The sequence below is a fragment of the Lagopus leucura genome, unplaced genomic scaffold (assembly GCF_019238085.1).
Source record: "Lagopus leucura isolate 7727_CA_CO unplaced genomic scaffold, USGS_WTPT01 Super-Scaffold_100001, whole genome shotgun sequence".
Taxonomy (NCBI): Eukaryota; Metazoa; Chordata; class Aves; order Galliformes; family Phasianidae; genus Lagopus; species Lagopus leucura.
This window is the reverse complement of record NW_024962262.1, coordinates 4,151,872-4,177,492: the sequence shown is the minus strand read 5'-3', so window position 1 is coordinate 4,177,492 and position 25,621 is coordinate 4,151,872. Positions and strand designations below refer to the sequence as shown.

General features: G+C 40.0%; 1 protein-coding gene across 4 annotated transcripts in view; it reads left to right on the top strand.

Moving 5' to 3' along the window:
• Positions 1 to 25,621, top strand: part of ATP8A2 (ATPase phospholipid transporting 8A2) — a 314,007-nt gene that overhangs the window by 121,213 nt on the left and 167,173 nt on the right. For all 4 annotated transcript variants that reach the window (XM_042868038.1, XM_042868034.1, XM_042868036.1 and 1 more), the window contains one exon: positions 1,236 to 1,408. In XM_042868038.1, the coding sequence (XP_042723972.1) occupies positions 1,236 to 1,408 (173 nt within the window). The remainder of the gene's footprint in view (positions 1 to 1,235; positions 1,409 to 25,621) is intronic.

The following is a 25,621-nucleotide window of genomic DNA, read 5'->3' as shown; positions in this document are numbered from 1 at the left end:
AAGTGATTGGTGCTCCTCAGGACCAGCAGGTGTATAATCCAGAGGAACTAGTTTAGATACATTAGGGTGTTTTTGTTTTTGTTTTTTTATATCTGTCTATTAAACAGGTGTTACAACACTTGGCAACTATTTGTGGCTTCACCATCCTTGCAGAAATCTGGATTTATAAAATGGCGAGTGGATTGCAATTATCCAAAAATACTTTATTTTCATTTCTGACAGTTATAACTCTATTCTAGTGGCTTTTCTTCTTACGTAAAGAAAAACAAAAGGTACTGCCTTTAGGCTAACACTGAAAGACCACAAATAGGGTACTTTTGAATATCAGTAAGCAAAGAATGTGTAAAACTTGGTTTAGCACAGTCATTCAAAGCTGCATGATTTTAAGATGAGCAGGAGTGCATTTTTTTTCTGGTTGGTTTGAGTGGAGAAAGCATAAGAAATGGAGTGAGGACTTGTTAAAACAGAGCAATTATTTTTGCATATGCTAATGATGATTATTATTTTTCTTTTTTCCAACAAGAGGAAAAACTGAAAAATTATAGTCCAGCAGTTAGTGATCATTTATCATCTAGAAAGTAGTGTTGGGTATGCTGGCTATTCAAGCCTTTGCTTTTCATTTTCTGCTATCCCATGTGCCATGAGTCAGGGCCTTCTCTTCCAAAAAGTGTACGCATACTTCAGATGATGAGAAATTTCTTGAACCACTTAGCAGTAGTTGTTAACTCTGCTAGACCAGATAGTTAAGCTAACCTGCATAGTAAGAGAACTGACTGCTTTCAGCATGAATTTCATTGCAGTGGGACTGGCTGAAGTATTTGGGGTGTTAGTGAACACATGATTTTTCTCAGCAGTAGCTGTTTGGGGTAGAGAAGAGTGAACAAGTATTAATACTTGGGATGGTGTTGAAAGACATGAGAGGCATTGGGTTTTAGCTGCCCTGAAGTTTAAGAGGATGTACCACAACTGCTGTGGGCTCCTACATCACTCAGACATGTGTAATGAAGGTGTCAGTGCACATTTCAGTATAGAGGCATATTTTCAGTATAGAGGCGTGTATTCCTCATCAGCCTGACTGTTGTGTGACTCAACCTAATGTCTCAACGTGAGGTCTTGTTAAAATGCTGTTCTCTTCAGTGCTACTGCCCACTATTGCATAGTACAGAGATGCCTTGTTACAGTTTGGATGCATTTGCATATAAACATGAAACATTTACTTCTGTTTTATACTTCAGGCAACAAGAGCTTCTTTGACTCACCACTGTAACAGTCTGGGGGACTCCTTGGGCAAGGAAAACGATATTGCTCTGATTATTGATGGCCATACACTGAAGTATGCCCTTTCATTTGAAGTCAGGCAGAGCTTTCTGGACTTGGCACTCTCCTGTAAAGCAGTCATTTGTTGCAGGTAAGAAATTCGGGAATTTATTTTAACGGTAACAGAATGGGCATGAAGCTTTATGAAATTTCCTTTTATGTTAGCTTTCATTTCATACTTAGAGTATACTATTCAAGAAGTAAGCTGCAGTCATGAGCCACTTGATAAAGTAATTGATTTCTCTGCTGTGGAACTGTTCAGAAGCTGGGGCCGTGCTGGGAGAAGCAAAGGAGAGCTATGGAGAAGTATTACTCGTATATTGCAGCCAGCTCTGTGAAAGCATTCATAAGACTGACCAACAGGCCAATGGAGTTGAAGATTTCAATTCTACAGGATCCTCTTTGGTGCAGCAGCCTTGTACACCTTCATGATGAGAATTCAATCAGCTGCACCACTTATTCCAATAGATCACAAAAATTTGCCTGTTTGTAGTTGAAGCCATACATCTTTTATATGAGGAGAGGTTGTGAGGACTGGAACTGTTCAGGACAGAGGCGAGAAGTCTTAGCAGGTATCTTGTTGATTGGTATAAGCACCTAATGGGAGGGAATGAAGATGAGGGGGACAGGCTCTTCTGTAACAGTGCCTAATGACAAGACAAGAGGCAAGAAAAAAGGTATGACATCTGAAATTTTAGCTGAATACAGGAATACAGTATTTTACTGTACAAGCGTCAAACAAAGGAATGAGTTTCCTGGAGAGGTTATGGAGTCTCTGATGTTAGACATGGAAAATGCACCAAGATACATTCCTGAACAGCCTGTTATACCAGATCGTGCTTAAGAAGGGCAATTGAACAAGATGATTCCAAGCTATGCTTATTCTATGATTCTGTGACTGCATGAAAGTGTTGTTGTATGGGATCTTTTTTGTTTTCTCCAGTCAATGTTCTTAGCCCTTCTCCAAAGCTCTCTTCTGAATGGTTGCCAACTACAATGACTTTTAATTCCAGCTCAGTCCCTTATAACAGTTTTTTAGCTGTTGCTGTTTGATTATTTTTTCAAGGGAGCATGGCATGAGGTATTTATGAGTTTCATTTTTGCAGCTGTTTCGTAGGATGGAATAAATGTGTGTTTTACAAGGTGGAGCTAATATAATTGCAGTAATTGTCTCTTGAATACAACGGGTCCAGTTCTTTTTGGGATCCAAGATAACAGTGGAATTATTGAATCCACCATACACTTCTTATGCCACTCTTACTCACCATAGAAGTGTGTGCTTGTACATAGAGCTGGTCTGTGTCGGTCTGTTACTACCTTTGTGCTCAGTTACCTTGGGCTTACAAACCATCGACTGCTCAGGAAGTAAATGGATGCCATGCTGTCCACTAATGCTGTAATCTAGGGAAGGAAGTTGACAACCAAAGTCGTCATTTTCATCATCTATCTGTACTCTTTGGTATAGATCATTCTGAAGCAGATTGTTAGTTTATTCCTCAGAGATTTGGTGAGCTCTGTCAAGGACCTATGTAGTTGAAGGAAACAATAGGCTGAAATTTTACTGCAATTTTTAAAATTTGTAGTTCATTTTATATGTATATATATATGCCTGTTTCCAGATATTCCAGATGCCTGTTTCACAAACAGAAATGTAATGTTAGGCATAACATTTTTTTTTCTTTTACTTTTTCATAACCAAGCTAACAGGAGTTTTAATTATTAATGAATTAGAAAATTGAGGAACAATGCAGGAAAACCATACTGTAAAGTATAAATCAAAGGGAAAAGATGATGTAATTTCTTAGGCTTAAAAAGAGAAATAAAAATAACAGGGTTTTGAATCCCCGGGGAAAAAGAGGAATGCCTTTAATAGCCTTTAAGTCTTTACAGGAAACTTTTTCATTTACTTGCCAGGTGCTTGATACTGAAAGAGGAAAACATTTTTTCTACTCTGGGCTGCTTTAATGGTACTTTGTGTGTAAAACAAGACAGTGCACTTAAACTTCAACAGGAAAAAGTTTTAAAATGTAATTGGCACAGCAAGAGGAAATTTCAAATTAAACGGAGTTAGTCTTCAAACAAAAATGTTAATTGAGAGGGGGATCTGGGTCTTTAAACTTGGTGGTATGATGTTTTGGGCACTTTAGGAGGAGTGGTGTTGCTATTCTCAACATAGCATAAATTTGTGGGACTTAATATTTCATAAATTTACTGTAAGATTTTTCATTCCCTCTGGGTGTTTCAGCTGCATTTGCCATTCAAGGATTTTTTTATTTTTTTATTTTTTAATATACTTACTATATACTGTATGTTCATTTGCTGGGCTTTAGGCATAAACTGTAGTTGAACTTGATTCTCAGGAGTAATCTCTGAAAATGAAACTGTAGTAAGCCTGGCCCCGTTTTGCATTTAGAGGGAGAGATGGTATCTTCTGCTGGGGTTAAGTCTTCCAGTGTTGCATAGTCTCTTAACAGGCCACTGGCACAGGAGGAAAATACACCCCTTGGGAGAGTGGTGAAGCCTGAAAAATCAAACCAAACAGTTCTTTAAGAAAAAGCCTTGTTTGTTGAAAGTTTTTTCAGAGACTGACAGATCTTATCTTCCTTTATACTGACTGGGATATTGGTATGCAACTGGTCCAAAGCGAGCAAAAGTTACTGTTCAGCAAAAAGAAATGTTGCTTGGAAAGCAGTTCAGTTCCATACTTCATTTGCAAGACCTGGGCTGTTGCTCATCTTTCTATGGAGTTCACATGTTCCTAAAAAATGTTTTCAGTTTTTTTATGCGAGTAGCAAAATGTGTTAAATGGTTAAATGAGGGTGTTTCTTTTTGGTAACAAAAGGATATTTTATCACTTACCTATGTTTGTGCCTCTTAGAGCAGGTTAGTTTGTACAGCAGATCACTCTTTGTGTTTGAATATGAACGCAAAGAAAGATGCATCTTTCATGTGACTACAGCATAATTAACTCCTTACTGAAGAGCCTGCCCTGATTTAAAATCATCCATGCTTCCTGAATGAAACAAAGATCTCTAGAAAGATGGGTGGCACGAGGCTAGGACAACTTCTCTCATTGGGTTCCCTTAGGGTGTTTCTTGTGTTGGTTGTATTGCTGGCCACCGCTGAAATACATCTTGAAGTAGTGGCACTGGGCTGCTGTTTAAGCAGTGTATGTATTAATTTTATCGTAGAATCATTTGAATTGGAAGGGACCTTTAAAGGTCATCTGTTCCAACTCCTCTGCACTGAACAGGAACACCTACAGCTCCATCAGGTGCTCAGAGCTCTGTCCAGCCTGCCCTTGAGTGCCTCCAGGGAAGTGGCGTCCATCATCTCTCTGGGCAGCCTGTGCCAGTGCTTTTCAACATCTATCTCTACAGACAAGAATGTTGAACTGAGCTTTTGTACCTAGACCCTGCAGCCTTCTTCAACAGTGAGCAATGGCCTGATGTGAAGAGGGCTTGGGTAGGTGTGGCAAAAGAAACCAAAAACTCCACTTCATGTCTGACTTAAAATCTACTGTTCTGAACTTCTTTATTCACAAATGAGGAACATCAGCTGGCATGCTGTGCAATCGTAGGGATTGTAATCACTCACCTCACAAATCTGTTCCAAATGAAACAACAGGAGAAGCCAGTCAAAAATTTTTTGTTTCATTGCTGTTTCAATTGAAGGTTTTGAGAACTTGGGACAATTGTGTTGTGTCTCATACCTCTTCACTGAGATATAGTGAAGTATTTTCTTCTTAAAGACAATAAAGTTAGTTTGACCACCCTTTTCTTTTCCTGCATTTGTTGCATAAGAGCCATTTGTACTATAAGGCCACTGACCCTTAAATCCAGTGTTTATCTGTTTTTGCTTTTCTTGTTGGGCTGATGGAAATTAGTGTAGCTGTGAGGAATTGTGAAGGTATTGTGACTTCATTACACTGATATATATAAGTCCCAATATCTCATTTTTGGGTTTTGGCTCTGGACTAATAGTTAACCTCAAGAGGAACAGAAATAAATGTTTCAGTAGCTGTATAATCTGTCAACTCTTCTTCCCCGCAATTAATTGATGCCCTGTTCTGCAGAGACCCATGAAATGGCATTACAGTATAAAGAGAAATTGAGGAAATAGAGCAACAGTGATTTCTGTGCATTATCTGCTGTTTCCACAGTGCCATTTGCCCTTTTGTAGTTACCACACCACTATTTTGCTGGCTTTTAGCTTTGATAGTTGTTGGTCAGTATCTGAGTGTTAACTGCAGAACACTCGCCTAGCCTCACCAACCAACCTTGTCAGGATATGTGGCATAAACTCTTGTTTTCTGTACCTTGAGAAATAGTGAAGCTGTAGTGATGGTAATTAAAAGCCAAGGGAAAAAGTAAACAAAGTGAGAAAATGCATGTTCTTTAAAGAAAATAACCCTGTCTAACAACAAAAAGAAAACCTGATTGTTTTCCCTTTCTTGGCTGTTTCAAGCAGAAGTGCGCACATGGGCATTCGGGGTGGGGAGAAGACATGAGCCCAGTAACACCACTCTGAGAAAAGATGGTAAATATTCCAAAATGAGCATGCCCCTTGGTTAAAGCACGTCTATTAGAGTGCTGAAAGGGAGGAGGTTTTAATGAACAGAAAGCAGATGACAGGGGAAGAAAAAAAGCAGTCTGTGAAGAGTACCTGTTGCTAATTGTTAGTGTCACTTTGTCAGCTAGGTAATGAGAAGACAGATGAGGAGACAAGAGAAGTTGTCTCAGCATGTGAGTTGTAAGGCCAGAGGTTGCATGCTTCTAGTCTTCCATCCTCATTCTGAGGAGACATCAATAATATAGCTCACAAAATGAACATCTGGAATACCTCTTAAATATTTATGCCCATAAGTCTCATTGTTGCTGGGGTTAGTACCTGACAAAATGATTATTCTGTGCTGTAATTCAGAATGTATGTATTTATTAAATAAAAAAACTGTCTTGTTGACTTGCTTTAGAAAAGAGCCCTATTCTTGTGACAGAAAATTATAACACAGTTCTGATTAGAAATATGCAAACTGTTTCTAACATTAATTGGTCCCAAAGAAAATTATGGATGTATTGCATTTTCCTGTATATACATCTGATGTTTTCCCTCATCTCTCACCTACTGAATTATCAATGCTTGTTCTCTTGTTCTATTTCTGACAACTCATGACAGCATGGCATTCACCTCATAGCTTTGAAAACCATGAGGGAAAAACCCTTCTGGCAGCTTTAATTTTTACAGGTAATGGAAGTGGAAAGAAGGCTTGAGGTTGCACCATGATGTTGTGCTCTCTGCACTCTAGAATAAACACCCCTCACAGATAATTAGAAATGATTGCCTAAAATGTCCAGTATATATCTAGGCACGTGTAAAGAAATCTCAGGACTCAATTATTGCTTTTCTTAAAAACTTACTGGCTGCTTTGCAAGAACATTGTAAACTTGCAAAATGCCACCATATCTGTGTTGGAAAGTCAGTATGGCCAAGCTTCAGGAGGAGGCTGGTCTTGTTCATGAGTTTGGGGAATTATCTTGCCCTCTGAGAGACACAGTGAGCTTCTGCTGAATGTTTTGGCTTCTGTTTGTTCTTGTTCATCAAATTCCTGAGCTGTGACAGTTCCAGAGTCTCCATCTTGTAGCTTAGCTCATTCAAATACATACCTAGAGTTTAAAGGAAGAAAAAAATTACTTTTAACTCCAGTCATTTCTGTAGTCAACCCAGAATACAGAGTAAAGGCTCGAATCCTAAGTGTATTCATGCTGCTCCAAAATATTGATATACATTTCAGCTGTAGTAACTGCTGCAGGCTCATCCCTATTCAGGATGATTCTCTGGCAAGGAAACATATACTTACCAAGTCAGAAGTATCTTTGAATCCTATTCACTTTCTTAAGATTTGTTTTTGTTTACACTGAAAACACGATAATGCTGTCCCAGTCTGTGTTGTTTGGTTTTTAAATCACAGAATCACAGAAACACCAAGGCTGGAAAAGACCTACAAGATCACCCAGTCCAACCATCCACCAGTCACCAATTGTTCTCACTAAACCACGTCCCTCAACACAATGTGCAAACGTTCCCTGAACACCTCCAGTGTCGGTGACTCCACCACCTCCCTGGGCAGCCCATTCCAGTGCCTGAACGCTCTTTCAGAAAAGTAGTATTTCCTAATGTCCAGCCTAAATCTCTCCTGTGGAGCTTGAAGCCATTCCCTCTAGTCCTAGCCTAGACTCAGGCGAATGACTCAGATGAAGCAGGTTTTGCTCTTTCCTTGCATAACTATTCAATTGCCTGATGGCTTGAACTTAAGTGGTTCCTGCTATGTGGCCAAACATTTCCTTTGCTTAATTCCATCCCGTTGTTACAACCATGGCTATGTTATGAATACTTTCCCTCTTCTTATTTTTGGTGTTTGAGATGAGGAATTAACTCAGACAAAGTTGAAAATCTGTAAGTTGAGCTGCTCTTTATTTTCCAGCAGTAGTCACAATTTGGGAAAATGCTTGCCTTTCTGTGTTATTCATGAAAAATAGTGATAGAGTATATTTGCATTGGTTTTGGAACTTCTGTGTTTTGATTCATATAGAGTACTTGATTAAGAGTTTGATTTGTTTTCGTACAGGATGACCAGTTGAATAATTTCTCTGGTCATAACTACACTTCTGAATGAATCATTTGCTCCTGAAACACTCTACTACATTCACCCAAACTTCGTATGCCTGTAACCGGTCCTTGATAGTGGGTTCACTACCAGCATGATTTTGAAAAAGTTGGAGGAAAGGCATAAATACAGCTAAAAGCCACTGACTTTCTTGTTTGGAAACAGTTGTTTTGTTTTTTTTTTTTCCAGGAAGAAGGTGCGCCTTGATAGAAACTAACATAAAAAACTAACATTTCCTTTTAACATAAGGAGAATATGTCCTACAAAGAGAGACCGAAGGAGCTGGGGCTGTTCAGTCTGGGGAAAAGGAGGCTGAGGGGAGACCTTACTGCTCTCTTCCAATATCTGAAAGGTGCTTACAGTGAGTGCGGGTTGGTTTCTTCCCACTGGTGACAGGTGGCAGGATGAGGGGAAATGGCCTCAAGTTGTGCCAGGGGAGGTTCAGGCTGGATATCAGTAAACACTTCTTTACAGAAAGGGTTGTGAAGCACTGGCATAGGCTGCCCAGGGAGGTGGTTGAGTCACCATCCCTGGATGTGTTTAAAAACTGTTTGGATGTGGTGCTCAGGGACATGATTTAGCAGAGGGTTGTTAGAGTTATGGTAGGACGATGAGGTTGTGGTTGGACTTGATGATCTTTAAGGTCTTTTCCAACCTGAGCGATTCTATAATTCTATTCTATGATTCTATGTTTTTTTTTTCCTCTGAGTGCTGTTTATTTTAGCTATTTTCTTTAAAGTTAATTCATTGTTTTTTTACATTGTGAGTCTGGTATGTAAGTGAACAAAACCTTGATATTTTACTTGGTGTATTTCATAAAATGCAAGTGAAATGTCTGTCTTGACCTATGCTTTGATAACTCTCACAAACAAATCCAAATGGTATCAGTTTCCTCACGCTAAGGTACTGTGACCAAATTTCTACTGGTCTTGTCACGTTCTGAGTAGGAGAAACTAGCAATGCTCTGTTTAATGCTACATTTCCCAAACTGAAAAATAAACATTCCTTAGATACTGCAGATGAGAAAACACTGTGCTGCTGGAACGTATGCTATTTTAGAGGAAAGATAAATCTGTGGTTTGGAACACCTTCTGTTTTATGAGAAGTTCACAGTACTGGTGTATTTTTGTTTCCACAAGTGTTACTGTATTAACCCCTATATTCTGGCTGAATTGCAACTTGAACAATACTTTCTTCTCAGTGAGTTTCCTACTGTCGAATGTGATATTCTTCTTTGCTTCCTATTCAGAACTGTTTTAAGGTTGCCAGTGTGTGTGCTAAAGATTGCTAAAGATGTGTTATTTTTTTTTACAGTTGCAAGATTGAGAGATGGTTCATAGCAACCCTGGTTTACCCAAGTCCTTCTACCTTCCCAGTGCAGTTGTAGATTAACTTTGATGTTAACTTCCATTAGCAAAATATCCAAGTTCTTTCAAGATGGCTTATATGGCATATATATGTTCTCTGACTGGATGTACAGAAACAGTCTTTGGTGCATATATTTTCTGTACCTGCTAAGAGCAGTTTATTAATTAGATGATCTAGTTTAATAGCAGCTGGTTGTCCTGTCTTAACTGAAGTTTTACTCCAAACCTAAGTTTCCATCAGACACTGCTTTATTAGACAATAGTAAAGCAGAAATTTTCTTGTTCTGGCATCATTAGACTTTTTACATAGTCTTGTTTCTGCCCTCCTTCTTGCTTGTTGCACAGAATACCCCATCTTCAAGTTCCTGGAACAGTAAAATCCTGCCAGGGAGTGACTGAATGTTTCCTCTTATGGAATTCCCTGCTGGCCCAGCAGGCTGGAAGGAGGCCAAGGTGCTGGTGGCCTTCTGCAACCTCACAACTGCTTTGTAAAGGCATCTGGCCTTTTCAACTGCATGTAGATAAAAGAACACAGAAAGTAAAATCTAATGCTTGGAGAACCTCATGAGGCAATAGGTAACTCTTCCCATCCTAATCATGGCTTACTATTCTGAATTTTCTTGTCTGAATACTGAGTCATTATACAAGCTGTCAAAACTTACACTAGGAGGAGACAATATAAAGATACTCACTGCTTTTATTTAAATAATTTTTTAATTTTCCAATTTAATATTTGATTTTTACTAATACCCAGGTACATGAACATGCAGAAGACATGACTCTCTAAAGAACTGGTGGTGCTGCAATGCATTAAAAAGCAAGACACTGAAAACAAATGATATCACTCCTGTCATAGGATCCAGTGAAGTGCCCTGTCCTTTAGGACCAGTTTAAATATTCTGTTTTTCCATATTTAAAAGTACCAGATACAAAACTGCAGTGAGAGGACAAGCAGTCTTTTTTATAAGTTTCTTAGTAGTGCAGGCAATTAACTTGATGAGAACTCTGTTTTTTAGTGCACTACAGTAATGTGGAACAATGGACTGGAGAAAGTGACTCCAGTTGAAGTTTCTGAAATATTTGGAGTTGGTGAGAGTTGAATATTCATAAGGAGCATAGCTGAATCCATCCTAGATAACTTGGAAAAGTCTGACCTTGAACTTGGCAGAATAGGCAGGCTTAAACTTGTTTCCTTGCTCTTCATATCTTTGAAGTCACGGTAATAAGAACAAAAGAGTATTTGAGGCAAATGTACAAAATCTGATTGGATTCAATGGACTAGAACAGAAAACAGACTCTTTGGATTTGCACGTGTGAGCAGGAAGGTGGAGAAGTGCTGGCCACAGTGGATTATGATGCTTTTGGCAGGCTTGTTATGTGCCTGAGATGTAGTAAGATTGGAAGACTTAGCTTTTCTTTAGCTATGTGAGTAAATCCCACCATTCTGACAGGCAGAAGAGGCTGCCCAGATGGTTATCTTGCTAAATCTCTACCACCCCTAGCTGATGGTATGGTAGCTTTTTGGGGATTTAGGCAGCTTCCTTTGCACGGTTGCCCAAAGACAGTAGAAATAATCCTTTGCCGGCAAGAGTTTTCTTTGTATTGTCTGATAACTTCTAACAGCCCTCTGGAAGTGATGTTCCGCTGCTCATGCACAGCAAAACTCAAGTCATCCTTCCACAAGGAAAAGATCTTTTTTCTTGTCAGTAATTCTCCAGAGTACTTCCAAGAAAAGAGAAGCTAAAAAATGTGAGGACTTTCTGGACTTTGAAAGATACACTGCAAAATTTAAGAAGTACTTTTCTGCTATACTGAAGCTACCATGCAGCTTAAGAAAAGTCATTCTCTGAGCAACACCACCAGCATTAAACTGTTAGAAATCTGGTGGTGGTCTGTTGGAGTCTGTGTTCACCTGCAGCTGTTCCTTGTGCTTTCATCAAAAGCTCTGGTTTAGCCAGAAATAGAAGAGGCTGCTTCTATTTCTGCTGATGTCTGTGCTATTAGTTTTCTTCTGCTCTTCTGAATGTCTGCCATAATGTCTACAGTAGATGATAGTGTTAGGCACTGGAAATGGTTGTATTATTTCATCTTCCTCTTTCATATCTCCCTTCTCTTTAAATTGCTCCCTCTTGCAGGTCTTCTGTGAAGTGTCTCTCTTAACAGAATAAGCTCTGTTTGTGCATTTCTATTGTAGTTTTCTTTATGTTCTGCATATATCTTCATGCATGCAGTGCACAGGATCTCAAGTTCCTACTGGTGGATCTTTCATCAGAGCTTCTAATAGTCTGTGGGGTGACAGTTCTGGTTATTTGCCTGCCTGTGGTCCTGGAGAAGCTGTTCCTTGTGGCTCTAGTAAGGAGGAATGAAAAAGCATTAAACAAAAAAAAAACCTCTGTGATAAGCAAGTGTTTTGTCTTCATTTTGAGACCCTAATACTGGATGCAGCTGGGATGAAGGCAACTGTTTGAAAACTCAAATGCCTATCATTGTGCTGAAGAGCATCTTGTTCTTGAAGAAGCATGTACTGAGCATTCAGGGTCCAAATAGCTGGCCATCCTGAGGGTGTAAGGATAAAAGACCTTATCTGCAGTTGAGGGTAAGATTGCTGTAGTTTACTTCTTCCCTGTAGTTTTCCACTTAGCTTTGGCCTCTTAATGAGTGAAATGTCAAGCTCCAACTGGCTGTACTGGAAGGTGGAGGCTCATTTTTGCATGCAGTATGCTTGTTGTCAGAGTCATTGCCGAGTTTCTCCAAAACTTCCTACTGCAACACATCTCATCTTGCAAGTAAGGTACTTGTATGAGTCTTGGTGCTTGGTTATATGAATGGATCATGCACATCTGGTGGAGTTGTTTGATGGGTCTTACAGAGTCTTTATTTCATTCAGGAGATGGAATGACTCTGCCTAAATGATATGAAGGTGTCCAAGGCTGATGTGTGTTCATGTTGAGATCACTGCCCATCAGACGAGTGCATGTCTTGGGCTGAGGAATATTTGTGGTGCTTTTGTGCATTGTCCTCTTCCCTGCCATCCCTCAACCAGTATCCTAAATAATGACAAAAGTACTGACTTGTGCTACTCAGTTCATGAAATCATTAAAGTGTGACTAATTTAAACTGATGAGAATAGAGAAAACCTCCATGGCAAAAAGCAAGTGTGCTTCTCCTTCTGCCTGATTATTATTATTTTTAATTCTCTTCAAGGTGTTCTGTTTGTCCGTAGTTGCATTTACAGTTGGTTAAGAACTTATGTCTCAGAGGGCAAAAGATCAGGCAATGCTTGTAGGCAGGTTCCATGCAAGCTATCCATTCCACTGCTGTTAACCCTGGTGATTGTGCTCATGGATGGATGCTGGGTGGCTAATTTTGCTTTGTTTTATAAGTACAGCTGGTTTTAGAAGTCTAAGGAAGAAATGCACGCAGGCTCTCTCCCTCTGTTTCTCATGTTCCTGTTTCTTTTGATAACCAACATGTGTGGGCTGGAAATATAATCTGTTCAGGGATATTTTTGTTAGGGTAGTCTTTAAAAGGCAAAATAGAGCTGAGTTTTATTCTGCCCAAGTGTAAGAATCTAATGAATGTTTTTAATTTCTGTGCTGAGGAGTTCATGGCACATTCATGAAATCTGTTGGTTTTGCCTGGGTAGTTGAATGGGTGAAGGAAATAGCGATTGGAGAAGAAAAAGTGGCTCTGTGGCCTACATCTTGTGTGTTTGCAACTGCTGTTCTTGGAGACTGCCATCTTGTCCTCCATTGGTTGTTATTCCATTCAGCTGCGTCTGCTTCTAAAGGCAGACTTGGAGAGCTACCTGGTTACCTGCTGTCCTCTGTCTCCTACTAAGATTTATTTTGCATTGTGGTAGGTCAAAAGTGTGGTACTGAACTACTGAGTAGCTTTCTGAAAACCCTTGGCTGTTTTTGTGAAAAGCTCGGTTTGTCACTTTAAGGCAGTTCTCAGGAACTTGGAATTTTTCTTCTTCCTTTAAAAGGTTGACATATTTTGAACTTAGTTGTAGCTTGAAAATCTCAAGTACCTTCATGTTTAGAGAGGAAATACTGCATGGCTATTTTTGAAGCAGCTGACTATATGTGATTATCTGGTTTATATGAATGTGACAGATATACATATACGAGTATGTGCAAGGTGTGGTTGAGAAGCTACAGCTCTGTTTTTCTCCTTGCGTCTACTTCATTTAATTATTTTTTTTTTAAATGCTGTGATTAATGTGTAGATCAGCAAGGCATGGGGAGATCCTGTTTGGGCTGGGACACTGGAACCAGGACATATCCCAATGGGCCTGTGGATCCAGAAGCTGCTGCTGAGCATCCTGGGCTTGATGGGGGGGCACCTCTATGGAGGGAAGCTCCATGCATTGAAAAGCTGAATAATCTCTCTGCTTTGTTCTGCACAGTTGCTAATATTAAACCAGTTGTTGCTTCTGAATCTTTGGTGTTGTGGATTCTCTTAGCTGCTCCACAGACTGCTCAATTCCTTTCTCATGCAGGGGGGAAACTGGCCTTTGCCGTGTATGCAGTGGCACTGGGCAGCCTGTGGTGGCGGTCACCCCATCCCTGGAAACATTCGAGGTTATGCTGGATCAGGCTCTGAGCACCTGATGGAGCTGTAGGTGTCCCTGTTCAGTGCAGGGAGTTGGACAAGATAACCTTTAAATTTCCAACTCCAGTGATTCTGTGATTCTGTGCTCTGCAGGCCCCAGTGCCTGTTGTCACTTACCAGGTATTTCCCTGGACTTTTAAAAGACTTAGCATGACTTCCTAAATGGACTGGGGAGTGTGAAGTACTCATGTCAGAGACGAAGTGTAACTGAAGCGGAGGGCAAGGGTGGATGGTATTTTGTAAACAAGTCAATGGGTGGGGGGCCCTTAAGCATAACGCAGTGGTTGTAGCCTCTTCAAAGCACAGCACAGCACCTCTTTTCAATTTAAAATGGAAAAGGAGAGCCGCTTAAACAATGGCTCATTTTTTAATAAATACAATATGCATTATTAGTATTTTATGTATATTAGTATTTTTCATTTATTCTGCTCAATCAAAAGACAAATCTTTTAGATGATGTAGACAGAACGTGTTTGGTACACTGATCTGTGGTGTGGTTGCTGGAGTCTCTGCCCACCTGACATCAACTGAAAAACTGAGGAGCAATGCAGACAGAAAGTAAGCACTCTACCATTTGTTTCTCCCCCTCAACGCCATCTCCGCATCTTCAGTTTAAAACAGAGATATAATGTATGCTTCAAATTACAAGTGACAAACAAATGCACGTGCTGTTATGAAGTAACCATGTATAAAAGAGATGTGGTCTGACTCGATAGAAGTAAAAAGATTCAAGGTGAAGTTAAAACTGTGCCCACAATGTAACATCTTACTGTACCATGTGCTGTAAAGAGGGTTATGGAGGATTGGGATCATACAGAAATGTCAGAGTCCAGAAAACAGATGGCAACAGCCTTTTTTTTTTTTAAAAAAAAAAAAAAAAAAAAAGCTTTTGCGGTTTATTTTATGAGTAAGCATTTAGAGAACTTTTGAAAACATGTATCTTGGACCCAATACCATATTCTTTGTCTTGAGAGCTCATTATCATTGTTTTAATACAGTTGGGATCTATTACAGAATATAAAATGCTCTGCTGACTTGGAGTTCTGTTTTAGCGTCTGTTTGCACACTAACTGATGCATATTATCAAAAACTGGCTCCTGATACATGGCTTCTGAATGTGCAGGAAGGAGAAGCAGTGTTCCAGGAGCTCTGGCTCAACAAGGCATCTCTTGGGGTGAAGCCAGTGCTTTGTCTTCATATGACACATCCATTAAAGAGAGCTGTAAGGAGTCTCAAATACTACAAGGAATGGGACTTGTTGCTCTTTGAGTGCTTATACCCTTTGAACTATGCCTCCTCCAAGGTGCCAACACACAGCAGCAAATGAAGCTGGTGTGTGAAGATATGGCGTTGTTTCAACATGGAGGCAAATCTGTCACTTCAGTGTGTGCTACAGAGCTGTACAGATTTTCATGGGCTTGCTTAATGTAGATGGAATTTCGGAGAGCCTGGAGAGCTTTGCTGAAAAGCATAATTTATTCTCGAGTCACAGCAGCGAGCTTTGAGAGTGGAGAATCCATGGAGGAAAAGGATATTCCTCCAGTCTGGTTGGTTTATTTGTTTTGCTAAGTTTTTATACCATTTCAAATTGATTAGGTTAATGTATGACACCATTCCTTTCCTCATCAAGCTTTATGTGTGGTTTTGAATTTAAGGGACAGGAACACTTTTGTGGTGGGGTGGGATGCATCGTATAGCCTTGTGCCTGGTGCTTATAATGTGTAGCCTCTTTATACAAACATTTGACTATTTTCTCATCTCATTTGTGGCTGATTGTGCATTGCCTCATACGTATTTGTAACTATTAAACTATTTCAGTGCATACTCCAAAATTTGTCTGGGCAGGTAAGTGTGATGGCATCATGCAGACCATTGCTGGCTATTCTGTAGAAATGCTGCTACGGAATATAGCTCTCTCAAGTGAGACAGAGGAGGTTTAAACTGGACATGAGGAAGAATTTCCTCATGAAGAGTGTGGTGAAGATTTGGAATGGGCTGCCCAGGGCAGTGGAGGAGTCCTCATCCATGGAGTATTAAGAAGTGTTTGGATGTTGTGCTGAGTGTCACATGATTACACTCAGTAGGTCACGTTAGGTGTTGGAACTTGGTGTTGAAAGTCTCTTCCAACTTAGATGATTCTCTTTTACAATTTTAATGAGAATTTTAAAGGTGTGAGAAACTGCATCTTTCACAGTCATTGCCTTATCTTGTCTGACTCCTCTGACACACCACAGTTTATATTCCCTTCTTCTTCAGACACACTCCCTCCTTATTCACTTTGTCTCTTTTTTCATTTTTTGGATGCTGGTCACACAAACCAGGCTTACGGGTTTATCTCTTATATTGTTACCAATCTGCCGTGTCTAAGGGAAAATAGATTATTTTTTTCCTTTCCAACTATGTACTGCAGAAATCAATATTTTATGAGATGGTAGACGGCAGGAGCAGTGGCAGCAGCAGCAACATAGTTGTAGCTGCAGCCAACAAGACCAGTGTACGTGCTCAGTATTTAACCTGAGTCCAGAATGGGAGAACTGGAAAGAATTTTGTTTTTGGCTTGAGAACAAGAAAAGGATTAAAATACCAGTAAACTTGCTTTAAGTTTTCTTTCAGAGAGAAAGGAGGAGCTGAGTGCAGAAAGCTGTACAGTATGGTGTTTTATGTAGTGATGACTGAAGATCATAAAAAGACTTTTTTCTATTGTCAGTTCTAATTGGCGGCTGGCACTGATTAGCAAGAGGAAGAAATTGAGGGGAAAAAAAGAAAGACAAATGGGGAATTTTATTGAATGGAAAGCTGCTGAACAAAAGAGGACTTCTGTTCCTGCACATTTTAGTGGTTTTAGAGAAATAAGCCTTCTGACCTTCAATCTCTTTGAATTATAGCTTGGATAGCATCATATAGGGATCAATTTCTTAGCTGTGTTTAACTTGTTCAGTTAAGCTCTTACATGCCTTGATCCATTTTGATTCCCAAGTGTGAATTGGGGTTTTGCCTACAAACTGTTTATAATTCTTTGTCTCCTCTGTTTAAAAGAGAAGGGGGACAGTGAGAAAGATATGACGGCAAGTAGTTCTTGGAAATGTGGTGTGCCATATGGTTTGCTAGGAGTTCCTATGCTGTGAGCTTTTTTCTTTTTAACCACCCATGCAGCAGTGCCAGTGACGTGCATAAATTTTGTGTGGCAAACTCTAGTAGTGAAATCAGAAATATCAGTCCATATCTGCTATGGATATGAATTGAATAGCTTTGCATCTGTCACGCTTGTTTTGGAAGCCAGAGTACCTGACGTGTGCTCCCAATTTACTGTTGAGTTTTGGTTTTCCAACCTTTCTGTAGTTCACTTCTGTCTGTGAAATCAGAATAATATGTGATAATGGCAGTTCCTGCCAGCTTTGCACCATGAGGGGCCCTATAAACATCTTGTTTGTTCCAAGATGACTTCAAGCAATGGAGTGGTTCTGCAAGTGTGGGTAGGAATCCAATGTTTTACTGAAAAGAAAATAAGTGCAGAGTAGTTTTATTTTTAAACATAGATGGATTAGCTATTGAAATTGCAAAATCAACAAGTGAATTTTGCAAGGCTGGTGATAATAACAGATAGGAAAGAGAAATGGCTCAAAAAAACAGGAACAAACTGCTGTTTGGCCATGGACTTAGTTAAATACCTGACTAGTTTATGTGCTGAAAGTAAGTTAGCTGCAACAGCCATCTTCTCTTCAACAGGATAAACTGTATAGTGTAAAGCCTGACTACAGAAGCCCAGACTGCTTGTATCTGCTTGCCAGAGAATCGGCTATGAGAAAATTGACTCTGCAATGTGTATTAACAATAAGAGTTCTTTATGTTAACTCCACATTCATTCATATATAAAATCTTGCTGCTAAAACTGGAAAGTATCTCTCTAATAATCTTGAAGACAATAGAGCTGTGACCGATACATTGCTTGTATGTGTAAATCAAAATGCATATTCTTCTCTTTTAAAATTAAGTTATAGTATTTTGCACACGGAGCAATACTGTGTGCAGTAAGTACTTCAGCAAGCCATTTGGAAGAACTGCCACATAAAACTTGGAAAAAATCTTTTTTGGCTTAAATATTGCATGGACTGGAAACTTGCTGAAGGACCTAAGAGAAAATAGTAGATGTGGCAGTAATATGAGCTGCAAGGCAGGAACAGTGCTTTCAGGATAAGTATCAGACACGGGTTTATTAATGATTTAGTGAAGGAGGCTAAACAACTCATCAGTTAAATTTACAATTTAATACCAAGTAGGGAATTTTTGCAAGCTTGGAAAGAAAACATGTACAAAGCATAGAGTGGTTGGATCTTAGGAGACAGTAAGAAAACAAAATGAAAAGATGTATGTTTTAGCAGAGAGAAAGAGAACTGGCATATTTCTTACATGGGGGAAGTTTGTTCAGCATGTTTTACCTGGCTGTATGTATGCTTCTGCTGTGCTAGTTCAGGGACGTGCTTTGGCAACTGCAATTAGTGTTGAATTCTTATTCATGTCGAAGACTGTGCATGAGAATTAAAATTGGGTCATAAATACTATAGAAAATCAGAGGCTATTGTTTGTAAGACCATACTTCTCTAAAAAGCAGACTGATTCTGCAGAGATGCTGAGGGTCTGTATCTCTGAGGACTCATAAGAAATGAGAGCATTTAAAACTTCGTGGATCAAATGCTTTTGAAAGGTTTTCCAACAAAGAGCTAGTTTATGCCCTGAGCTAAGCTGCGATTCAGACTATTGTTACTTGGTGTTTATGTAAACTGTTCTCTTTCAAAATATGTAATAGTGGCTCAATAAAACAACTTTTCTCCTATTCTGTCTGTAGGGCACTCAGTGGAGGATGGAGGGGGGGTTCAATTGTGTTTTCCAGCAGCCAGTGTAGTGGGTGTCTATGTATAGTGCCTGTGGGGCTTCCAGAGAAGCATGTGAGCAATCAATCTCTGGTGTCTTTTTATCTTCCAGCCCACTTAGCCATGTAGGCAGGAAGCACATAACATTCTGCTCTGTGCTGTGTAGAGACGCAAGCACTGATCCCCTTCCAATAGATATACTGTGCAGAACTTCATTAGCTCACAGGGGGCAGAGCAGTTCTGTCTCTAATAGTGCTATACTTGTCTGTCTTGCCAAAAACATTTTACTAGATGCTGTTGTACCTGATGCTTGATATTATTGAAGCTTGGGGAACGTGTATGGTTGGACTTGATGATCCCAGCGGTCTTTTCCAACCTTAATGATTCTATGATTCTATGTTGTTTTATAAATGACATTGGATTTCCTCAGCATTACATGTATTATTAATGTTAGCAATTTTTAAATTGGTCATGTTCATTATAAGGAAAAGTTTAAGCTCCCTAATGTAAAGCACAGAACAGTTTTCTCCAGATATTCCACCACTGTATTTTGCTTGATTTCATGTTGATAACCAAGGCAGACAAACGTGAAACAAAAGTCCTAACATGCCAGTCCTTTTTTTTTTTTTTTCCTGAAAAATTACACTACAGATGTTTTTTTCAAAGTTTTTCACTCTTAATATCAAATAATTCAAGTATGCCGAGGACTTATTCCTATTAAACCTTTCAAATTCATTGGTTAAGCCCTAATATAGTTACTTTGCCTTGCTATTGAACCTCCAAAGTATTTATTCATATCACCTTTGAAAAACTGCTCGAGTGAACTGCAGCAGGAAAACTTAGAATCCTGAAATCTTTCCTTAGTTTTAGTTTAGCTTAGTTTTCAGGCCTGATAGTGTGGCTCCTACCTGCCAAACCAGAGCTGACATACTGAAAAACATCACGCTACTCTTAAAAATCTGCTCCATGATGCACAGACAAACATTTTCTGAATAACCTTACATAATTCTGTATGTAGCTTGCAGTGTGAAGGTTTAAAGCAAACAGTGAGAGAAACTCATTCAGGTTTGTGGAAGGTATAAGGCCTGCAGTGGTGGTGCAGTTTGTGCAGACAGGGGCATGGGGTAGAGTTGGCCATCAATCACAGGAAGCAACAGGGGCAGCATGGAAGTGTAAGTTGTATGGTAGATCTAGGTATTTTTTTCTGACAACATGTATGGGGAAGAGAAAACTGTATTGATTCATACAATGAGGTTTTTTGCCCTGTGGAAGCATTCATAGTAGTTTAGAAGAAAAAATTTGGGGTGGGGGTGGTGTTTAACTGTGATTTATAGCGAAATGTTGTCTGTTGTTGCATAAAGAGATTGGTCAAATGAGTACAGAATCAGGTCTGTACCTGTAACTGATTTGGAAAACCTCTTAAAGAAAATTTAGTTTGATTTAAAATAAATAGTTCTGGATTTTTTTCTGTTTTAAGGTTGTAGTAGAATCACAGAATAGAAGAATGGCCTGGGTTGCAAAGCACCACAATGCTCATCTAGTTCCAACCCCCTGCTATGTGCAGGGTCACCAACCACCAGACCAGGCTCCCCAGAGCCACATCCAGCCTGGCCTTGAATGCCTCCAGGGATGGGGCATCCACAACCTCCTTGGGCAACCTGTTCCAGTGTGTCACCACCCTCTGTGTGGAAAAATAGATCCCCTTCTAGTAGCTTATGTTCATTGTTCCTGGAAAGAAGGAATCTTACCTAGTTTTACCAGTTAGCCAATGTCTCTGTTGTAACCTCTGTCTGCCTGACTAGGATTTAAAAAAAAAAAGGGGGGGGGGGAGGGGGGGGGAGGGGAAACAAAGGCAGGGGGGAGGCAGTCATTGAGTAGTAACAAAAATGTGTCCTGTGTTATAGAGACTAATTGAATGAACCTTGATGGATGTAAATGACTGAGCTCTCCTCCACTTTGATTTCTGCATTTTCTCCAATATTATTGATCACTCCTTGTAGCTCAGCAGTATGTCTTTGGAAACCTTGATGGTGAATAAGTACTTCGTCCCCAGTAAACAGATTATCAGTTCTGCACTTACTTTCATGTCTGTTCGCTGGGTTTCATGGGCTGGTGTGTCACCAGTTTTAAGTCGGGGTCTGATTTTGTTTTGGTAGTGACTGGGTTTTGATATGTTAGGTGACTATGAACATCAGTGTTTTCAAGACTTACCACAACAGTGCGAAAACCACTGATTTATATTAACCTTTCTTTTGGACTTGCAGTCTCAACAGAGTTTCAAAATTGTTTGACCCAGGACTATCTTCAGCTTCTGATGGACATTTGGCAGCAATCCAGTGGTTAGATGTCACTTTTTTTTGCCTGATCTCACTAATCATTTCTCTACAAATCTTTCAGATTCCAAAATTTCTACTTCTGAACCACCAGATCTACTGCTATGTGTATGAACGCATCTTTTTTTTTTTTCTTTTTTTTCTTGCAATCAATTTATTTAAGGGTTTTCCTTTACTTCCACGTTAATTTTCACCAACTTCCATGCTACCAGAGTGGCAATAACAGAACTTTTAAATCAAGTTTGTGGTGTCTGGTTTTCTTCCCCTACACCAGCGGGAACATGGAAGCCGTACATAGTCTGTGCACTGAAATAGAAAAGCTGTTAAAAGTTGATTTAAAACAAATAATCCAGAACCCTGCTAATAGTGTTTGTACTTCTGTGGAGTGTCCAGCATGGAAAATAAACTAATGACTTGTGCGATGGTGAATGCAGGAATTGGGCATGAAGTTGACTGCTGCTAAAAGATTAGGACTGTTCACAGCTGGTATCACAGTGCGTTTGGGGTAAAGAGTTCTGTTTTGCAGATGAAGCCTAGAGAGCTGGTCCAGAACCGTGACAAGACAGGGACGATGAGCAGAACAGTCTGATTTTTTGTGTCCTAGGTAGTAGTTAAACTCTAATAAAATAAAATTTTGCTACTGCTATTTGTGGTTGAAAGAGAAATAATTCTTAAGTATCCCTGAAAAAATTAGAAAGTTCCCATTTCTTCTTCCTGATGTTGTTGCTTGTAGTTTCACACAATGTTGTCGGACAACATGCTAAAGAAACGTGCTGGAGAACTTAGTTCTATAAGCAGTGTGACTGGGAGGATTGAGTTCTTGCAAATCTGGTTCTGCTCTAGTGTTTAAAAACAATTATGATTAAGGAAGATAGCACAGAAAGCAGTTTAAGGCATCCTAATATTTGTTTTCTTAGCCAGTTCTTGAGGGATGGTGCAGAGTCCAGTGGGAGGCCTGTATTTAGTGGTGTTTTTCAGGGGTCAGTGGTGGGTCCCATCTTGTTCAACATCTTCATCAATGATCTTGATGAGGGGATAGTGCAAGTATGTAGATGATACAAAGCTGGGAGGAATGGCTGACACACCAGAAGGCTGTGCTGCCATTCAGCAAGACCTGGACAGGCTGGAGAGTTGGGCAGGGAGGAACAAGATGAGGTTTAACAAGGGAAAGTGTGCAATCTTGCACCTAGGGAGGAGTAACGGCATGCATCAGTACAGGTTGGGGAATGACCTGCTGGAGAGGAGCTCTGCGGAGAGGCACCTGGGGGTCCTGGTGGACAACAGATTGGCCATGAACCAGCAGTGTGCCCCTGTGTGCAAGAAGGCCAATGGGATCCTGTGTGCATTAAAAGGAGTGTGGCCAAGGGAGGCGATCCTCCCCCTCTACTCTGCCCTGGTGTGGTCTCACCTGGAGTATTGTGTCCAGTTCTGGGCTCCCTAGTGCAAAAAAGGCAGGATCTCCTGGAAAGAGTCCAGTGGAAGGCCACAGAGATGATAAAGGGCCTGGAGCACCTCTCAAACAAGAAAAGGCTGAGTGACCTCGGTCTGCTCAGCCTTGAGAAAGGGAAACTGAGAAGAGGTCTGATCAGTGTCTATAAATATCAAATGTGCAGGAGGCAAAGGCATGAGGCCAGACTCTTTTTAGTGGTGTGTAGCAATAGGACAAAGGGAAAGGGCCATAATCTGAAGCATAGGAAGTTCTGCACAAATGTGCATAAAAACTTCTTCAAGGTAAGAGTGACAGAGCATTGGAACAGACTGCCCAGAGAGGTTGTGGAGTCTCCTTGTGGAGACATTAAGACCGGCCTGGATGCCAACCTGTGTGACCTGGTCTAGGGAGCCTGTTTTGGGGGTGGTTGTACGATAGATGATCTCTCGAGGTCCCTTCCAGCCCCTACAGTTCTGTGATTCTGTGTGAATTAGTTTTTGCATGGAGCTCTGGTCATAAAGCATCTCTTTGGAAGCCAGCTGCAGTAGCTCTCTGATCCCCTGAGGATGGCAGCCTCAGCATGTACACTGAATTGCTACACATAGCACTCATCTAAGCGGTTCTACAGGTGAGAATTGATCCTTTTCCCACCCGCTGGCCTTGTGCTGGCATTTGTTTCTTTACTTTGTGAGGATCTCTGAGCTAACCAGTCAGATTTTTTCCAAAAACTGTCTTTCAGAACATTTATGTACAAAATATTTTGGTTTGGGGAGAAAGAGATCTGTCAATCACTTTAAACACCGAATTGCTCATCTGTATTCTTCTTGCCTAAACCTGACAATCTGAGTCTTCCAACATAATTGAGAGACAGCGCTCTTCACTTCTTGTAGTTTCATGAGGCCATTCCACAAGAGGCTTGATATGATACTTAGGCAAGTCATTTGAAAGGCTAGCAAAACTTATTGCCTCATTGAAGTGTCTTTGTCATGAGTAGCTTTAAAATACCAGGGAAACAGGGCAGTTTTTCCATAAATTCAAGAGGACTAAGCTGTGCTTCAGTGCCGATGCAGCTATCGTTGCACAATCTCAGACACGGCTCTTTAGAAGCCACCTGCAGCACAGCTGCCAGGCTTCACCTTGAGCTCGGTGGTTCCCTGAAGGTAACTGGTACACATGTGGATGAGAGAAGTAGGTAAGCAACTGCTTTCTGCTTTGTTTCTCTGGTGCTTCAAGTAGAAATGGCTGCAAGGGCAAGGGTGCCTGTGTCCTATTTGTTTCAAATTTCCGTGATCTTTGGAACATAATGAAGGTGTTAGAAACATCTGAGGCTCTGCCCCTCACTTGCTTTCATCCGGTGACTTGGGGGTAGCACTGAGTGATAATGGATTGGGGAAAAGGCTCTTTGAGTTGTGTCCTTGCAAGAGACCTGGGCTACTACAGAGCAGTTTAGCACTTTCCTACTATAAAGCAGGCCAGCAGAACAGGGAAGGAAAAAGTAGAAATGGTTTGGTGGCTGTGTGTGGCGCTTCTGCCTTCCTTAGTTTTCCGCAGTAATTTGGAGTATTTTCCACTTCATTCCCCCTTCTCTACCTGGTGCCAAATTGACTTCTGGAGTATAAATTTGGCCAATGATGGGGGGGTAAACACTAATAAAATCCTCCTTACAGCCTGGTTCTGTGAGGTGCTAAATACCTCCTATTAGTGCTTGACACACTGTGGGATTAGGATTTTAAATCAAGTTTATGTAGTGATGGCCCTGTGATGCTGTTGTTAATAACAAATCACGGTCGAAAGCTCTGTAAAGTGTTTTAGATGGTTAAAAGGAAAAGAGAAATACTTAAAGAACAGAGTACTAAAATCTGTGAGTCATTTCAAGGGAGTTTACAGATGTGGAAATGAGATTTGACACTGATTTCAAATCTATGAAGATCATGTAAAAGGTTACTCATCTGAAGCAGTGTTTGGTTTAAAAAACAAGAAAATCAGAACCAGGCTAAGTATTAAACTGCCAAAGTGATTCTTGTAAATCCTCATACTGGTTTGGTTTTGTTGTTGTTGTTCTTTTGTTTCTTTGTTTTTGGAATCTATCAAACTCTATGATCAGCATTTGTTGTAATTCTCTGAATAACTAAACTCAGAAGGCTGTGCAGTGGAGAGCTTGGTGCAGGTTTTGTGATGGCTGGCACACATGTTGTGTGCTGAAGTTTATGATAATGAGACTTCATTAGCTTGAAGTACCAAAGCAGTGAAATAATGGATCTCTTGATAACTGTTTAAGAGCAATTGAAATGGAAGAAAATTTCAGACATTAGTTTAAAAATAGGCATGCAAAGCAGGAATTTTTTCAGATGATGGTAGAACTTGGAGGTCTAATTCAGCATTGTACTGTCTGTCTTCAGGATTAACCCAAAACCACTGAGTAAAACCACTAGAAGCAAGAGAACTGATTTTGGGATGCTTGTAATTTGCAGGCTTGAAGCAATTTCTTAGTTAGAGATTGAGCATAACGCAGTATTTGTGATGGGCACTTGGTAACGTTAGTCATCTTAAATAGCTTTCCAGATGCTTTAATGCTTATCTATTTGAAAGCTATTAGATAATTTGAAAACTGATTATAACTGATTTATACTGCTTTCTTGACATTATTAGCGTGAGTTATTTAACAGAGAGAGTATGGCTAACGCAGAGATGTAAGCCATTTGACAGTGACAGCCATCTTCAAGTATTGCTTAACAGTTTTTTCCAAACATTTAGTTTTCTGTAGATACACTTTGGTTTGTTTTCTGTTAATGTAGAAACCCTCAGAAAATTCCAAAGGGCACCATTTCTTGTAAATTTCTTTTGTATCTCTCATTGCTTCTTGTTGTAGAAAACTTAAATGATATATTTCTTTACTGTAATGCAATGTAAAGGATGTAAAGGTTAGTTGCATATTATCTGTTCTCCATAGCAAATACTTTGCTGTTATGAAATATCCAGTATTTGTCTTGCTTTAATGGTGAGGTCTCTTCAGCACCCTGTTGTAG